This window comes from Galeopterus variegatus, unplaced genomic scaffold, assembly GCF_000696425.1.
Source record: "Galeopterus variegatus unplaced genomic scaffold, G_variegatus-3.0.2 Scaffold1442, whole genome shotgun sequence".
Lineage (NCBI taxonomy): Eukaryota > Metazoa > Chordata > Mammalia > Dermoptera > Cynocephalidae > Galeopterus > Galeopterus variegatus.
Genome location: NW_007727553.1, coordinates 98,780 through 112,941, shown reverse-complemented (window position 1 = coordinate 112,941; position 14,162 = coordinate 98,780). Strand labels below are relative to the sequence as shown.

General features: G+C 56.1%; 1 protein-coding gene across 6 annotated transcripts in view; it reads left to right on the top strand.

Moving 5' to 3' along the window:
- ATP2B3 (ATPase, Ca++ transporting, plasma membrane 3) overlaps positions 1-13,442 on the top strand; it is a 48,934-nt gene extending 35,492 nt beyond the window's left edge. For 2 of the 6 annotated variants that reach the window (XM_008577047.1, XM_008577050.1), the window contains 2 exons: positions 385-538; positions 10,301-10,426. In XM_008577047.1, coding sequence (XP_008575269.1) covers positions 385-538; positions 10,301-10,326 — 180 coding nt within the window. In that variant the 3' untranslated portion in view covers positions 10,327-10,426. Of the gene's footprint in view, positions 1-384; positions 539-10,300 lie in introns of all 6 variants that reach the window. The other 4 variants (XM_008577046.1, XM_008577049.1, XM_008577048.1 and 1 more) reach the window with 3 other exon arrangements.
- The last annotated feature ends 720 nt before the right edge of the window (positions 13,443-14,162 follow it).

Here is a 14,162-nt window from a genome sequence, read left to right as displayed (position 1 = left end):
CTTTGGTTTCTAATGGGAGCGTGGTGTCCCATCCCTCAGGTGTGTTGGGGCGGAAAAAAGGTTGAGCACTGTGAAGTAGGATAAGACAGTATTGCCCGACACAGGTACTTGCTGACGCGTGGCTTACCACGCACATATCGTGGATGCAAATGACCGTTTCTGAAGTGTTTGCAGTGTCCCCTGCTGTGTAACCCCCTCCCCTCCCTCCCTCGTGACCACTCGTCATTTGCTCAGCAAACCCTCTCTCGGTGGGTGACACGGAGGCCAGCCTCGGTCACGGCTGACCTAGACGAGGCTTTGCTGTCACGATATGTGCCCGGTGCGGCCCCGCAGGAGCCGGGACAACAGTGCAAGCCAAACTTTATCTCGTTTTCTCTCCCACAGATGGAGGTAGTGAGTACCTTCAAGAGAAGCGGTTCATTTCAGGGTGCTGTGCGCCGGCGGTCTTCGGTCCTCAGCCAGCTCCATGACGTAACCAATCTTTCTACCCCCACTCACCTAATTCTCTCTGCTGCCAATCCCGCCAGTGCTGCTGGGAGTGAGTCTTGAGTTCCCTTTACTCTCATAAATGGCCTCCCCAGCTCTGCCTTCTCTTTTTTCCAGTCTTGCACTTGCGCTCACCGAGCTTTGCCGTTCTTTCTTACCGCCCCGTCCAGTCCTTCCCGCCCAGACGGTGTGTCTCTCCAAAGCCATATTCTCTTATGAAATGTACCAACCTACGGCACGTCCGGACCTTCCGCTCTTTGTTTGGTTTTTGGGTTTGCGTGTCGTGCTCCTTCTGCCATTGGTTTTCTTTTCTTGAACTTGTCTGCACTTGCCGATGGTTCTTCATGAACTTGGGCCGCTTCTGGTGGTGTCTGGTGTCAGGCTGGGCCTTGCTCGGTGCCCTGTGGTGCAGTGGATTTGGAAGTGCGCGGGCTCAGGGCTGCTTCCCGGGGCTGGAGGGGAGGCCAGTGCCTTTCTGGCGTCATTTGCAGCGGAAGAACGCAGTTTCTGGTTGTTTCCAAAGGATGCTGCTGCCACCTGTCCCCAGGCAGCCTCAGTGGCCAGTCACTCCCACGCAGGTGGTGCCCACCCCGCAGGCCCTTGCCCCAAGCCCTCGGATGTTAGAGGTGCCCCAAGAGCTGGAGCTCACAGGCCGGGCCCACACTCAGCTCCATCTGCATTTGTTCCCGAAGCACCTTTGCTCTTTCCCAACAGGCCTCAGGACTGGAAGGTCTTACCCGATCTGGTCCACATTCTCTCTCCTCCTTTCTCTGAGAAGCCGGGAAAAATCGATTCCCTTGTATACGTTTCAGTGAAAAGTTTCCACCATGTTGGTCACATTTTAAAGAGAACCCAGGGGCTTTCCTACGGAGGTAGAAAGCTCCACAATTGCTCACATCTTTTTACAAAGACAGAGGAAGGCCACCAGACCTCTGAGCCTGCCACTGCACGGTTCCCCCAACCGGAGAGAACGCAGAGGACCATGCAGGCCCCCACCCCCGCAGGGCGACCTGCTTTTTGTAACAAACTCAAGAGATTTCAAAAACCAAACAGTAAACTTTCGAGTATGAGCCCAGAGCCCTTGGCAGGATGCTTCGATGTCCCCCTTTCCTTTCCTTCCAGTGAGCCCCGCAGCCCTCCCCTCCGTGACCACGCCACTCCCCAGCAGATGGGGCCTTAATGACGCCTTTTTCCCATCACAGACTCTTCGAGTTTCCTCTTGCTTGATTTCTTTTCTTTTTCTTTTTTTTTTTCTTTTTTTTAGGAACTGCTAAGAGGTCCCCGGTGGGGGGGCGACCCTTCTCTTGCTTAGGCTGTCATTTCGGGCTACTCTGCCCTTTTAGGAACGGGTGAGGGCCGCCCCACACCCCACTCGGGATCAGCACACACGTGCACACACACATACCCCCCTTCTCCGAACCACGGGCCACACATATCTGCAGTTTTCTTGCACACTCACTGGGCTACCCATCCTGGCCACAAATATTGGCCTACACCGTTGCCATTTGCCCCAGACAGGCCAGCAGGAAGCTCTGGCAAGTCTGTTAAGGACAGAAAGGGAGCGTAGCCTCCAGGCGCCTTGGCCAGGGCCCAGCTGGGCAGCAGCACCCTCCTTCCTGGGAACGGAGGGGCCCAAGCAGGCGTGGGTGGCCCCCAAGGACCGTGAGGATCTGCCCCCGGCCTCTCCTTCCCCTCGACTTCCTCCATGTGTTTCTTTGCCATCTTTCTCTGTGCCTCCTGTCTGTCCGTCTGGCCATCTGCCATCTGTTGAGGGGGACGCGGCGGACATGGTCTCACTCTGCACGCCCCTCAAGCCTTCTCCATAGCTCTGGCCTTGTCCCCCACCCCCACCCCAAGCCAGCTCCTTGTCCCACTCCAGGGCCAGCCCGGCCTTGGTGGCCCCTCCTTGCTGCTCTCCTGTCTTTGTGGCCCCCTCCCTCCCATCTCCAGCACCCAGCAGTGCCCGGTAAGTACAGTGGGAGAGACGCCACCCCTCCCGCTGTTCACGAGCCATCCCATGGGGACCTAGGTAACAGCTGGCAGAAGGAGGGAGCTGTCCCTTCCACACTGTGCGCTGCCGGGCGAGGGGCGGGTGGCAGAGCCTTCTGAGGAGGTGCTGATGTGGAGGCCCAGGGCTCCCGTGTCCCAACCAGCCTGCAAGGCTCATCCGAGCTGAGTAGCAGCACCTCAGCAAGGACTTCGCTGTGGAGGAAGATGCTGGTCAGGGGATCTGCTTCCAGAAGCCACCAACCAAAACTGCTTCTTGCCATCGTCACCGTGCAGCAGGTGGCTATAGAACTCAGAACCCAACCCCCACTGCGAGCTTCAAGGACCCCAAGGAATCACAGAGCCCAGCGCCCTCATCTTGCCAATCAGGGAAGGCGGGTGCCCACAAGAGCCAGGACCTGCCCAGGGCCCCATAGGCAGCCAGACCTGGCAGAGCAGGGACGAGCCCCAGCCCTCACCCCCTCCTTGGAACTTTCCAGCAGGTGGAGCTGCTCAGAAGGCAGGCCACAAAGGAGCTTCCCTAGATGAGAGCGGCATTGTGCCCGGTGCTGTGGCCCCAGGCTGCCCCAGCAAGGCCTGAAGGTTCCTTAAGTCGCAAGGTTTCCTAAGGAAAAGCCACGGTTTCATACATGAGGAACTTTCTCCTCTTCGCCTGCTCCAGGCCAGTCTGCCTTTCAGCCTACCGGGAGTCAGGGGCCTTTCAGGGGACCGTGCCTGCAGCTTTCAGGGCACTCAGGGGCCTCCTGTTAGACTCATTCCCACTAAGGCTGTCAGGCTCTCCAGGGGGAAGGGCCAGAGGGAGAGGAGAGACCACCACTCGCCCGGGTTGACCACACTTTCTAGCCTCCCACACTGCATGCGCACACACGCCTTTGCTGCTTTGGGACTCAGGAATCCCAGCACTGTCCCCACTCCCTTCTTTGCCCACAGACAGCACTGCTCCAGGATGGTCTGCACTGCTCCTCCTCTGCCCAACCTGGTGGCCATCCCCCATCATGGCCATTTCATTCACAACCTTCCCAGCTCAGGGTGTAGTGCCTTCTCCTCAACAGCTGCCACCTCATTTCATGTGACCTGGGACATGGTCTTCAGGCTGGCCCAGCTGGGCAGCTCTGGAAAGAGGCTTCTTTAACAACCACCTTAAATTTTCCCACCTCAGCCACACACCCAAACACCCGTGCTGCAGGAAGCTCAGCATCACTGTCCCAGTTGGGTGTCCCCAACCGTTTCTAGCATCCCACGCCAAACTGTGGCCGGAGATGGGGCATTCCAGTCACTCGGATTTACCTAGGAGCAGCAAGTCCAGGGCATTGCACACTTGCCTCCAGATGGGAACAGGAGGGTGTGAGGTCACTGGAAAAGCAAACGCAGACCCACGGGGACACACAGACACACCCCAGCCCCTCCACAGCTGCACATCTGAAATTTGCTCCCTACCAGTTCACCCTGATGGCCCTCCCATTTCGACTGGCAGCCAAGCCTGGCCTGTCCTTCCTGTAGTCACACTGGGCCTCCATACTCGAATGTTTACTGTCGCAGTAGGTCAGGAGGTGGCTCCTGACCCAGCCCAGCAAAGAGGTTGGGGGGACAGAGAGGTTGCAATTGGTCCAACATGCCCACGGGAGCTCTCTCAGGGCTGTATCATTCTGATTAACCATGCCAGAACCAAATCACAACAGTTGCTTTATTTTAATTGGCTATTGCAACCTGAAAACCTTGTGTCCAACAGGGCCAAACGGGGCTGCGTGAGCACCCACAGCTTTCCTTGGACATACCTTCCAGAGCACAGGGAGACATGTCCGTCACTCGCTCACAGCCCATGGTGGAAGGAACGTGGCAAAGTGAAAACATCTTGTTTTCCGCAGTTTGCTCCTTTCTCAGGAAGTTCATTGATTTTGTGCCTAATTTCTCCATTTGGGTTTCTGGGAATAGCGTATTGGCATTTTTTCTCAGATATTTGACAGTGTGCACATGGCCTCCACGCTAGAAACAGTATCAGCTCCTCCAGTGAGGGCCCTTCCCTGCCCTATTGCAGAACCACCCTCCAGGCAATTCCTAAAGCGTCCACCAGAGGGCAGCCTAGGGCAGCCCCCCAGAACCCCTGCTGCGAGCCTCTTCCGCAGCAGGCACCTCGCGTACTGCCACTTGGGCCGGGGTGAGAGGCCAGGGCTCAGGTGCAGCTTCTTAGTCCTCTTTAGCCTGACCAGGTGAGACCAGGCGCTCAGCTGCTGATGGCAGGAGCACAAGTCTGGGCTTGCACGATCCTGGGCACAGAACTCACCAGCCTTTAGCAGTTCCAGCTCCACACAGAGCTGTGTCTCTAGTTTCTGACTTTTGGTTCAATCCTTCGGTGAAAAGAAGGCCAACTCAAGCTTGCACTTTGATTTTTTCCTAAGTCAAGCACACAATGTCCCCCTGGAGGACAGGGCCCTTCCCCTGCTGTTGCCCCCCACACACAAGTGAGGCCGAAGCCATCTTTCCCTCAATTTTCAGGCCTTCTGAGCTTGGTTTCTCATTGCCTGAATGGATTGATGTATCATGTGGCCACAGGCTCTTGATGACATCTTCCTGGGTCACTTTCAAGTCATGAGTCACCCCCATACCTACAGGGAGGGTTGGGGCCTGGAAACCCTCAAGTTGCTGGCAAGCAGTTCCCCTGGCTGTCCCTGGCTGCTGCGTTTAGAATTTCCTCTGAATCCAAAGCCCGGATGCCAGGGAGCTGGCAGGTCCCTGCCTCGCGAGGGAGGTTCTGGACTAGTGGTTGGAGCCGACAGCGTGGAGCCCCTCGGGCTGCTGGGCCCGCAGCGTAGCCGCGGCAGGGGCAGTTGGGGTTCAGTTCTGTTGTTGCTGAAATCATCGTGCTGCGGGAGCCTTCGCTTTCATTTTTCTCTTCTGTTCTTTCCCTTTGTTCCATTCTTTTGGATGGGCGGGCTTTCCCCAGGCCTGTGCTGGTCTCCCTGCCTCCCACCCTGCCCGCTGCGCCCGCGGCTCCTGCATGCCTGCTGGTAGGCCCTGCCGGTCTGCAGCATCGCGTGCCCTGGGGGTGGCTCGGGGGCCTGGCCATGCCCGCGGCGCCCACCTGCCTGTGTCTGAGGCGCACAGAGCACTGCGTGTTCCCTCTGGGCAGCAAATAAGGACCAGAGAAGGCAGCTGAGTGCCTATTCTGGTCACAGCCTCGGAAGGAGAGAAAGCAGGACTCAGAGCATTAGGGCTGCTATTTGGGATGAATAGTTGAGCCAAGCTCATGGATAAAAAAGGCCAGCCATGAGTTGATCTGGGGTAAGGGGACAGGACAGGTGTCACAGCCCTGGAGGTGGGTGCGGAGTGCACCAGCTAGCTGGTTACAGCCATGGGAGGGGCAAATCCATCGCAGGAGACAGGCAGGCACCCGGCCACATGGGGCCACCAGCGAATCCGACAGACAAGCCCCTGCCCCCAGGGGCTTATGTTCCAGTGACAGGAGGCAGAGGAGAGAATGGTGGGATGTGTGGGACGTTTTAAGGTGAGCAGAACCAAGGAGGAAAAGAAGCGGAAGTGGGTGCAGGGGTGCTGGGACAGTGCACTGAGAAGAAGGTGAGGGGAGCCCTGCAGCAAGGGAACAGCTAGGACAAAGGCCCTGAGGCAGAGATGTGCTGGAAGCTGAAGAGAGTAAAGGACGGGAGGGGAAGAGAGGCCGGGACAGGTCCGCGGCAGGTCTGCAGGTTTTCCTCTTGGAGGGTTTGCCTTGGTGCAGGTCACGGCACGCTCTGGCTTTCATTTGCAAGGACTGTGCGGGCCGCCATGCCGAGAACAGACTGTAGGTGTCAAGGGCCGAGAACAGACTGTAGGTGTCAAGGGCCGCAGCAGGGAGAGCAGGCCGGAGTCTCTGCAACAGCCAGCCTGGGCCAGCTGGTGGCGCGCTGGCGGAGATGTGCAGGGGCGGATTGTGGGCGGCATCTGCAAGCAGCAGTGGGGTGGGCGGGGGCTGGGGCTGGGGATTTGGGGACTCTGAAGGTTGAGACGTGGGTTAGACATCCAAGTGTGGAGCTAGAGACAGATGGGATGGAAGCTACAAGCCTGGTGACAGCACCTGGGCGGGGGGCAGGGGCAGGAGAAGATGGGCCAGCAAAGTGGCCACAAAGGAGCACAGCACACCCTGCCATGCCAGGCACTGCTGGGCCCGGGAGGAAATAAAGTAGCAACAGCCTCTTGGGGCGTCACCACAATGAGAGCAGAGACGTGTGGCAGCAGCTGGAGGGGACTGCAGGACCGAGAGAGGGTCTCTTTTAAGATGGGACAAATGAGCAACCCGGATGAGGGACAGGGAGATGGCAGGAGGCCCGCCCTTGAGTGAGTGCAGGGGCAGTGAAAGAAGACGCCAGGAGAGGGGGACACGGGCTGTGGAGGCACGTCACCTCACTCAGGTGGGATGGGAAGCTACCCGGCCCTCCTGGGTCCTCCCAGACAGACACCTCGGCCATAACTCTAGGAGTCACGTTTCCTGGAGCGTCCTCCTCTTTCCTTTCTTTTTAAGTTGCCCTGTGGTGAAATGGGCTTTGAGGGCGGGCAGCCTGATGAATTCCCACGCACAGTCAGGACGCAGGCCAGTTCCATCGGCCACGAGAATGTTTGGAGCCTGGTGGAGGAGCCACAGGGTCTGACTCAGTAGCCAGAGCAAGCTTGGAAACTCCATCTGGAGAACGGACGGTGCAGGGGACCGCAGGGGTGTCAGCCCCGCAGTCAGGAGCTGGGTACTGAGTGCTCACTGTGTGTCAGGCGCCAGGGGAGGATCAAGGGACCAGGCAGACAAGGTCTTTACCCTCAGGGGGTCCATTACACGCTAGATGGAGGTGTCTAGGAGGTGGCTGGCGACCCAGGAAGAGGTGGGCCCCAGCTGCAGACACAAAGGTGGACGTGGCGCAGATGGTAGTTCTGATGGTCTGTAGATGGCGTTGACAGCCTTGAGGGCAGCGAGGTCCCTTGGGGAGTGGTAGAGATGGACGGGCCGCCGGGCTGGGAGAAGAGCAGACGCGTGCAGGAGGCGGAGGAGGGAGGCCCCGAGAGCCGGCGCTGGGAACACACGGAGCTCCCGGCAGGTGGAAGGGAGCCCGGCGTGAACGAGCTCAGCCCTCCAGCACGGGCCTCTCTTAGCAATGTTTGCTGGTTTTCACCGACCCACTTTCCCACCATAAGACCAATACCAAGCCATTTTTTAATAGCCAGAGATTTGAATGCAGGGAAAATAGGACCTGGAGAAAAGCTGACTCGCTATCAGCTGTGAAAGACTCACGATGATGCGAGCCGGGCTTCGAACCCCCTCTGTCCCCGTGGCGAGGAGATGGTGTGGCCAAGGTCGCACGGTGCATTGCTGGCAAACCTACCCACACATTGCCAGGGTCAAGGGCAGCAGCGGGCAGCCGTCCCTGTATTCTGTGACTTGATGGGTACAGCCGGCATCTAGAGGAGGCGACGTCCTGGGTGGCTTCCACACCGCAGTCCCGCACCAGAAAAGGCCTGAATAACGAGGTGACGTCAGCATAGCTACCGAAAGTGAATTGTTTCTTTTCATTAAAAATGTCAAGCGATTCTCAATTTCAGTGTTACCCCTGTTTCAGAAACCAGCCCGGGGAAAAAGGCCTGCGTGAGAAGAGCTGGCCCTCTGCAGTCTGACAGATGCGGCTGCACCAAGTCCACAGAAAATCCTAACTGGATTTCAGATACGGAGCTAGAAAATTCCAGTTTTATGAAACTACTTGGCTCACTTTTGTGTGCTTGCAAAACTATGAGGTTTGCCTCATTTAAACCGATTTAGGAGAACTGTGCTTGGCCTACCTGAGTCGGCCCCAGGGCCCAGACTCTGGAGGGCTGAAAGGGATTCATTGTAAACAGGGTGATTCATTGTCTAAACTAGAGGTTGGCCAGCTTTTCCTATAAAGGACCAGAGAGTAAATATTTTTAGCTTTTCAGGCCAGGTGTCTGTCGCAATGACACAAGTCTGCCCTTATAGTGTGAAAGCAGCTGTAGACAATACGTACACGAATGGCATGGCCGTGTGCCAATAAAGCTTTATTTACAAAAACAGGCAGAGTGAGCCCTTGAGCCATAGTTTGCCAACGCCTTATCTAAAGCAAGGAAATGAAATCCTAGAACTTCAGACCGAGAAATGACTTCAGATCTCATACTGTGTCCACCTACTCATAGAGAGAGAGGCTGAGCGGTGCTGGGCAGACCCCACCGTCCTGCCTGGTGGGCCAGTTCCTGCCACTGCCCCTAGAGGGAGTGCAGCTGGGCTAGCCTTGCATTCGCAGCACAGGGCCAGCTGGCACTGGTGGCTGTGCTGATGCTGGCTCCTGTAAGGCCCAGTAGAGGCCGACCCATCCACTCCTGGCTTCTAGAAGCAGGAAGGGGCCCAAGCTGGAGGGCGAGGGAGGGAGCAGAGAGAAGCCAGAGGAGGGAGAGCTTGTTCGTGATGCAGGGCCCTGCAGGAGGTGCAGGGGCTTTGGAGGGGCCAGGAGGTCAGCTGGAGCAGAGGACCGCAGTCAGGGGGAGTCCGCGGCGTGGTGGGAAGTTCCTCCTAGCGGCTAGTTGTGCTGATCTGAGGTCTGGAGATGCAAGTGGGGACAGCCAGAGAACAGCGCGTAGAAAAGCCTGGGTGGAGGGAGAATATGGTAAATTCTGGGCATGGGCAACTGGAAGACGGTGGGAGAGGCTGGACAGCAGGTAGCATTAGCTTGCAAAGGGCCTCTTGTGGCACGGCCCACCCCCTAAGACCTAGTCAGACCCATCTAGCTGCAGTGTGGCAAAGGACACAGGTGGGACACAGGGGCATCTGAGCCGGGCCAGGCTTGGTGGGTGCAAATCACCAATGTGGCCATATTCGGTCTCAGATGCCTCCAGGTGGGGGACGGGCAGGCCCTCGGGCCTGGAGCTCTGAGGTGGGGCCTGGGCCATGGAGCCTGGTAATAGCCAGATGGGCCCAATGTCGTGGTGTGGACAGGGAGCAAGAGGGCCAGGGCCAGGCCAGAGCTCTGGAGCACCCCGGGACAAAGGAGGGAGCAGTGGAGGTGATTGGGCAGGAGCAGCCAGTGAGGTAGAAAAGGGACAGGCAGGGGCAATGTCCAAGAAGCCATGAGAAGTTTCCAGAAAGAGGGGAGGTCATCTGTGTTGAGTGCCCCTGAGGTGTCGAATAGGACGATAATGCAGAAGCAGCCACTGGACTTAGAGGCACGGAGATTGATGGCGCTGGCCACGGGAGCTGGGGCTGGGGTCAAAGTCCCTAGAGAAGCACGGAAGGAGACCCACGCAAGAAAGGCCGGTAATGCCCACAGACTAGGAACTTTCTCCTACCAGAAGGTACTCAGACTTTCTAGTAGGACAAAGTAGACAGCCCACTCTCCAGCATTCGCCCCCTTTCAGATCACTTTTCTACCAAATTGCAATTCAGATTGGGCAGAGACCCCAGGGGCCGCCTAAGCCAGTCCCATCCACCACCCCCACCCTCCAGCAGGGAACTGGGAGGTGGCAGCCAAGACGCTAGTGAAGCACTCCTGCCTTCCACAAGATGTGCCCTGGGCAGCCATTTCTCCTGCATGGAGAGAGTTGACAAGACCGAGGCCCTGACCCGAAAACCCTTACCAGAGCCAGCCACAGCTGCCCCCTTCCATAGCAACCCTCCAACAGAGGACCCCCGGCCATTGATGTGGGTGGACCTTGCCAGCACCAGCCGGCCACTGACTGTCTCCTTTCCTGTCCTTTCTTTTCCTTTCCTGTCCTTTCTTCCCTCCCCAATCCCAACCTCGGGCCCCTGTCCCTCCACCTCCCGCTCCAGATCCGGGTGGTGAAAGCATTCCGTAGCTCGCTCTACGAAGGCCTGGAGAAACCGGAGTCCAAGACGTCCATCCATAACTTCATGGCCACGCCCGAGTTTCTGATCAATGACTACACCCACAACATCCCGCTCATCGATGACACGGACGTGGACGAGAACGAGGAACGCCTGCGAGCGCCCCTGCCCCCGTCCCCCAATCAGAACAACAACGCCATAGACAGCGGCATCTACCTGACCACGCATGTCACCAAGTCAGCTACCTCTTCAGCGTTTTCTTCCAGTCCCGGAAGCCCGCTCCACAGCGTGGAGACGTCCCTGTAAGCAGAACTTCTCTCGGCACACGCGCACTCACACTCACTCACGCGCACTCACACTCACGCACACTCGCACGCACATGCGCAGATGGGACCCCGCACACCTGCCAAAGAGCGAAGCAACTCAGGTGGCCAAAGACTTTTCTTACACAGCATTTGCAAGGACCCGAATCCATTCAATAAGGGTGCACCCGCCACAGGCTTCTCATCCAGGACCCGAGGAGAAGGCGGAGGAGGGAGAGCAGGAGAAGGACGGAGAGCAGGAGGAGGTTCTTCATTCAAAGGGGAAGAAGCAGCAAGCAGAAGAGGGAGCAGGGCTGTGTGCCCCACCCTTTGCCTGCCAATGCTTCTTTTCTAACGAACGCTACAACCTCACCCGACGTTTGACACTTGGGCTGTGCGGGGGACAGGGGCTGGCTTGGGTTTATGGGGAGCTTTGTTGCCCCTGTGCAGGAGCAGTCATACCAATATATTCATGCAAAAAAAAAAAAGGCGAGACTGTGCAGGCCTGGGAAGGGTGCCACTGCCCAGACAGGCCACCCGAGGGAGCCACCTGCAAACATACCTGCAACTGCAAAGCCACCCATCCCCAGAGCAAACTAGACACAGCTGCAGTACGCATGTGTGTGCAAGTGTGCATATATATGTATGTGTGTGTCCAGACACACACATACATATATATATGGCAAGATGCATATTTAAAGAATAAGGAACTATTTATTGGCATGATATTTCCATTCCTCTTATCAGGTGTTTTCATTTTGAAATTTCATTATTGAATGTAGCAGGGTTATTTTCAGGGAACTAGACTGCAAGGATACCTTTTTGGTTAATATATTTGCGTCCCTAATCCCCAGCCCTCAGGATCCCCACCCCTCCACTCCTCCCCTCCAGCCAGCCCTGCTGAGATTCCCAAGGAGAAGGTCTGGGAAGCCCGAGTCCTGGAGTCACTACAATGGAGACATTTGCACTCTGAGACCCCTTGCCTATAGAGGAGACAGATTTTTCAATGAGATTTGTATTTAAGAGGAAAATACCAAAGTATTGATGAGAATGATCCCCTCCAGTAGGTGGAAGGGGAAGTTTTGCTTTCAGTTCCTTTGGTTTCAACTCCAGTTCCAAGTTCTTAATTCTTGCTGGTGGCTTCCTTTGTCCACACCTCCAACCTCAAGAACATGAAGCACTATGTGCCAGGTGCGGGTCCTGCCCGCACCCCACCCATCTGAGCTGATGGGCGGACCTGGAATTCTGGGAGCAGCCTCAGTAGAGCACATACAGCCCCCGGTGCCAGGTTCCAGTGGGGAGGGGAGAGGGCCACAAGTTCAAAAGAGACCCGAGAGGAGCTGAGTGTGGGGGAACGACATCAGCAGCGCGGCCACCGTTCGGAGCCCGTCCTCGGCACCTCTGACTGGGCTCCCACTTTTTGCTTTGGCAAATGCCCAGAAGTTCTCGCTGGACCACCTCAGTGGCGGCCGCGGCCCGGGACACACCACCTGTCCTGCCGATGCACTCTTTTGACGTCAGGCCTCTGATCCAGAGGACAAGTACAACTTGGCACGAAGGCAGGAACCTGCGTCTGCTGCCACTGCTGGCTCTCGTCCTGCCGGGCTCTCTCCCAGGCCGACGTGGCCCACCCGGCACGTGGGGCTGCTCCATGGCCGGGCAAGCTGAGGCTGAGGCTCCCGAGAGCTCCTGGGAGCCTCTCCTGGCAGTGTGCGCACCCACTGTGCCAAGTCTCAATTTCCCCAAATGAGCCTAACCTCGGAGGGAAACGCAGAGAAGGCAGAGGACATAGAGAGAGTCCCGACTTCTGCTGCCCTATTGAGGAAGCCAAGATGGCCGGACCTCTTCCTAAGGGAAGGCCAACCCTACCCTCTGTCCCCAGGTTCCAAGTGTGGACACCCACAGCGACACCAGTGAAGTGGGCGGCACTTTGCAGGAAGGCGATTGAGGTCCAACCACAGCTGCTATCCATGCCTGTCGCTCAGGAGCGGAGCCCGCCACACCCCCACCATGTCCCCACCCCGCACTGACCCAGTGCCTCACCTGCCGCGGCACCCACGCAAAGCCAAACGTCCCCACCAGGAACACCGATGCCACGGCAGCCCTGAGCAGGAGCAGTCAAGTCTCGGGCAAAAGAATTTGGGTTAGAAAAGAAAATCCCACTTTAAAATGCCAGCTACAGATAACTTAAAGCCATCCCTTTTTTTCTAAAGGGCACATTGAGAATGTTACCCATTTGTAACTGTTCCCTGATGTCCTCGTTTAAACGACAACAAAAGAAAGGGTAACTCAATTTGTTGAGGGTCTTTGTGTTCTTAAATAAGAAATAAAAGTCAGAATGTTTAACTTGAAGAAGATAAGCTGTGGAATGCGACACTCATGGGCTGCTTTTCACTCTCTGTTGTGGACACATTGATAGAACAAATGGCCAACATACATTAAGCCAAACTCACCGCTGCTGTATAAAGTTGCCTAATGTACACGTCGATTGTTTAGTCCCTGGGCTGCCTTTGTGCTGGGGTGTGGGGTTCAGAACTCGGATCTTTTGCTCTGGTTTTTGTACAGTCTTCAGGCCGAGGGACCTGTCTTATCGGGAAGCCCCTCTTTACAAAGCATTATATTACATGGAATGGCTTGGTCAACTGTGTTCAGTTAATAAATATGTTTTACATTTTTATCTGCCTGTTATAAAGATGAAAAAATATCTTAATGAGAAAGACCACAGATGCATAATAACAAAGTCTGTAGTTGAATTTCCTAATTTAAAGAATAGACCAAAATTTCTGTGTGTAAGAAAAAAAAAATGAAAGGCTCCTACAATCCTGGTCTGGGTAACGCGTGTGATTTATTATTTGGTGAATTCTTGTACAGAATAAAACAGGTGTCTTCAGGGCACTTCACCAGAGCTGAGAAGCTGCAGGGATGGTGAGTTTACCCTGGGCGTGCGGCAGCCTGGCGGGATCCTTGCCAAGGAGGAAACAGCTAGCCCACTGAGGGCAAAGGGGACAGGCGCTCAATCTCTGGGGATCACCAGCTATCAGGACGTCGAAGGGTAGAGGGCCCTTGACAATCACGACAATTCAGCACCAGTGCACCAAACCAAACACCAGAACCCTGGCACACACACAGACACCCTAGTTTTTGTAATGTGGTAAACCACGCAGAACATGACATTTGCCACGTTAACCATTTTGAAGGGTGTAGTCCAGTGCCATTAAGTGCATTTACACTGCTGTGCAAGCATCACACTCTCTCCAGAAGTGTTCATCTTCCCAAACGGAAACTCTGTCTCCATGAAACCCTAACTCCCCGCCCCTCCCCCAGCCCCTGGCGACCACCATTACTCTATGGATTTTTTTTTTTTTTTTTTTTTTTTCCTTTTTGAGACCGGCCGCACCTCGCTCAGCCAGTGAGCGCACCGGCCATCCCTATATAGGATCCGACCCCGTGGCGGGAGCGTCACTGCGCTCCTAGCGCTGCACTCTCCCGAGTGCGCCACGGGCTCGGCCCTACTCTATGGATTTTTTTTTTTTTTTTTTTTTTTT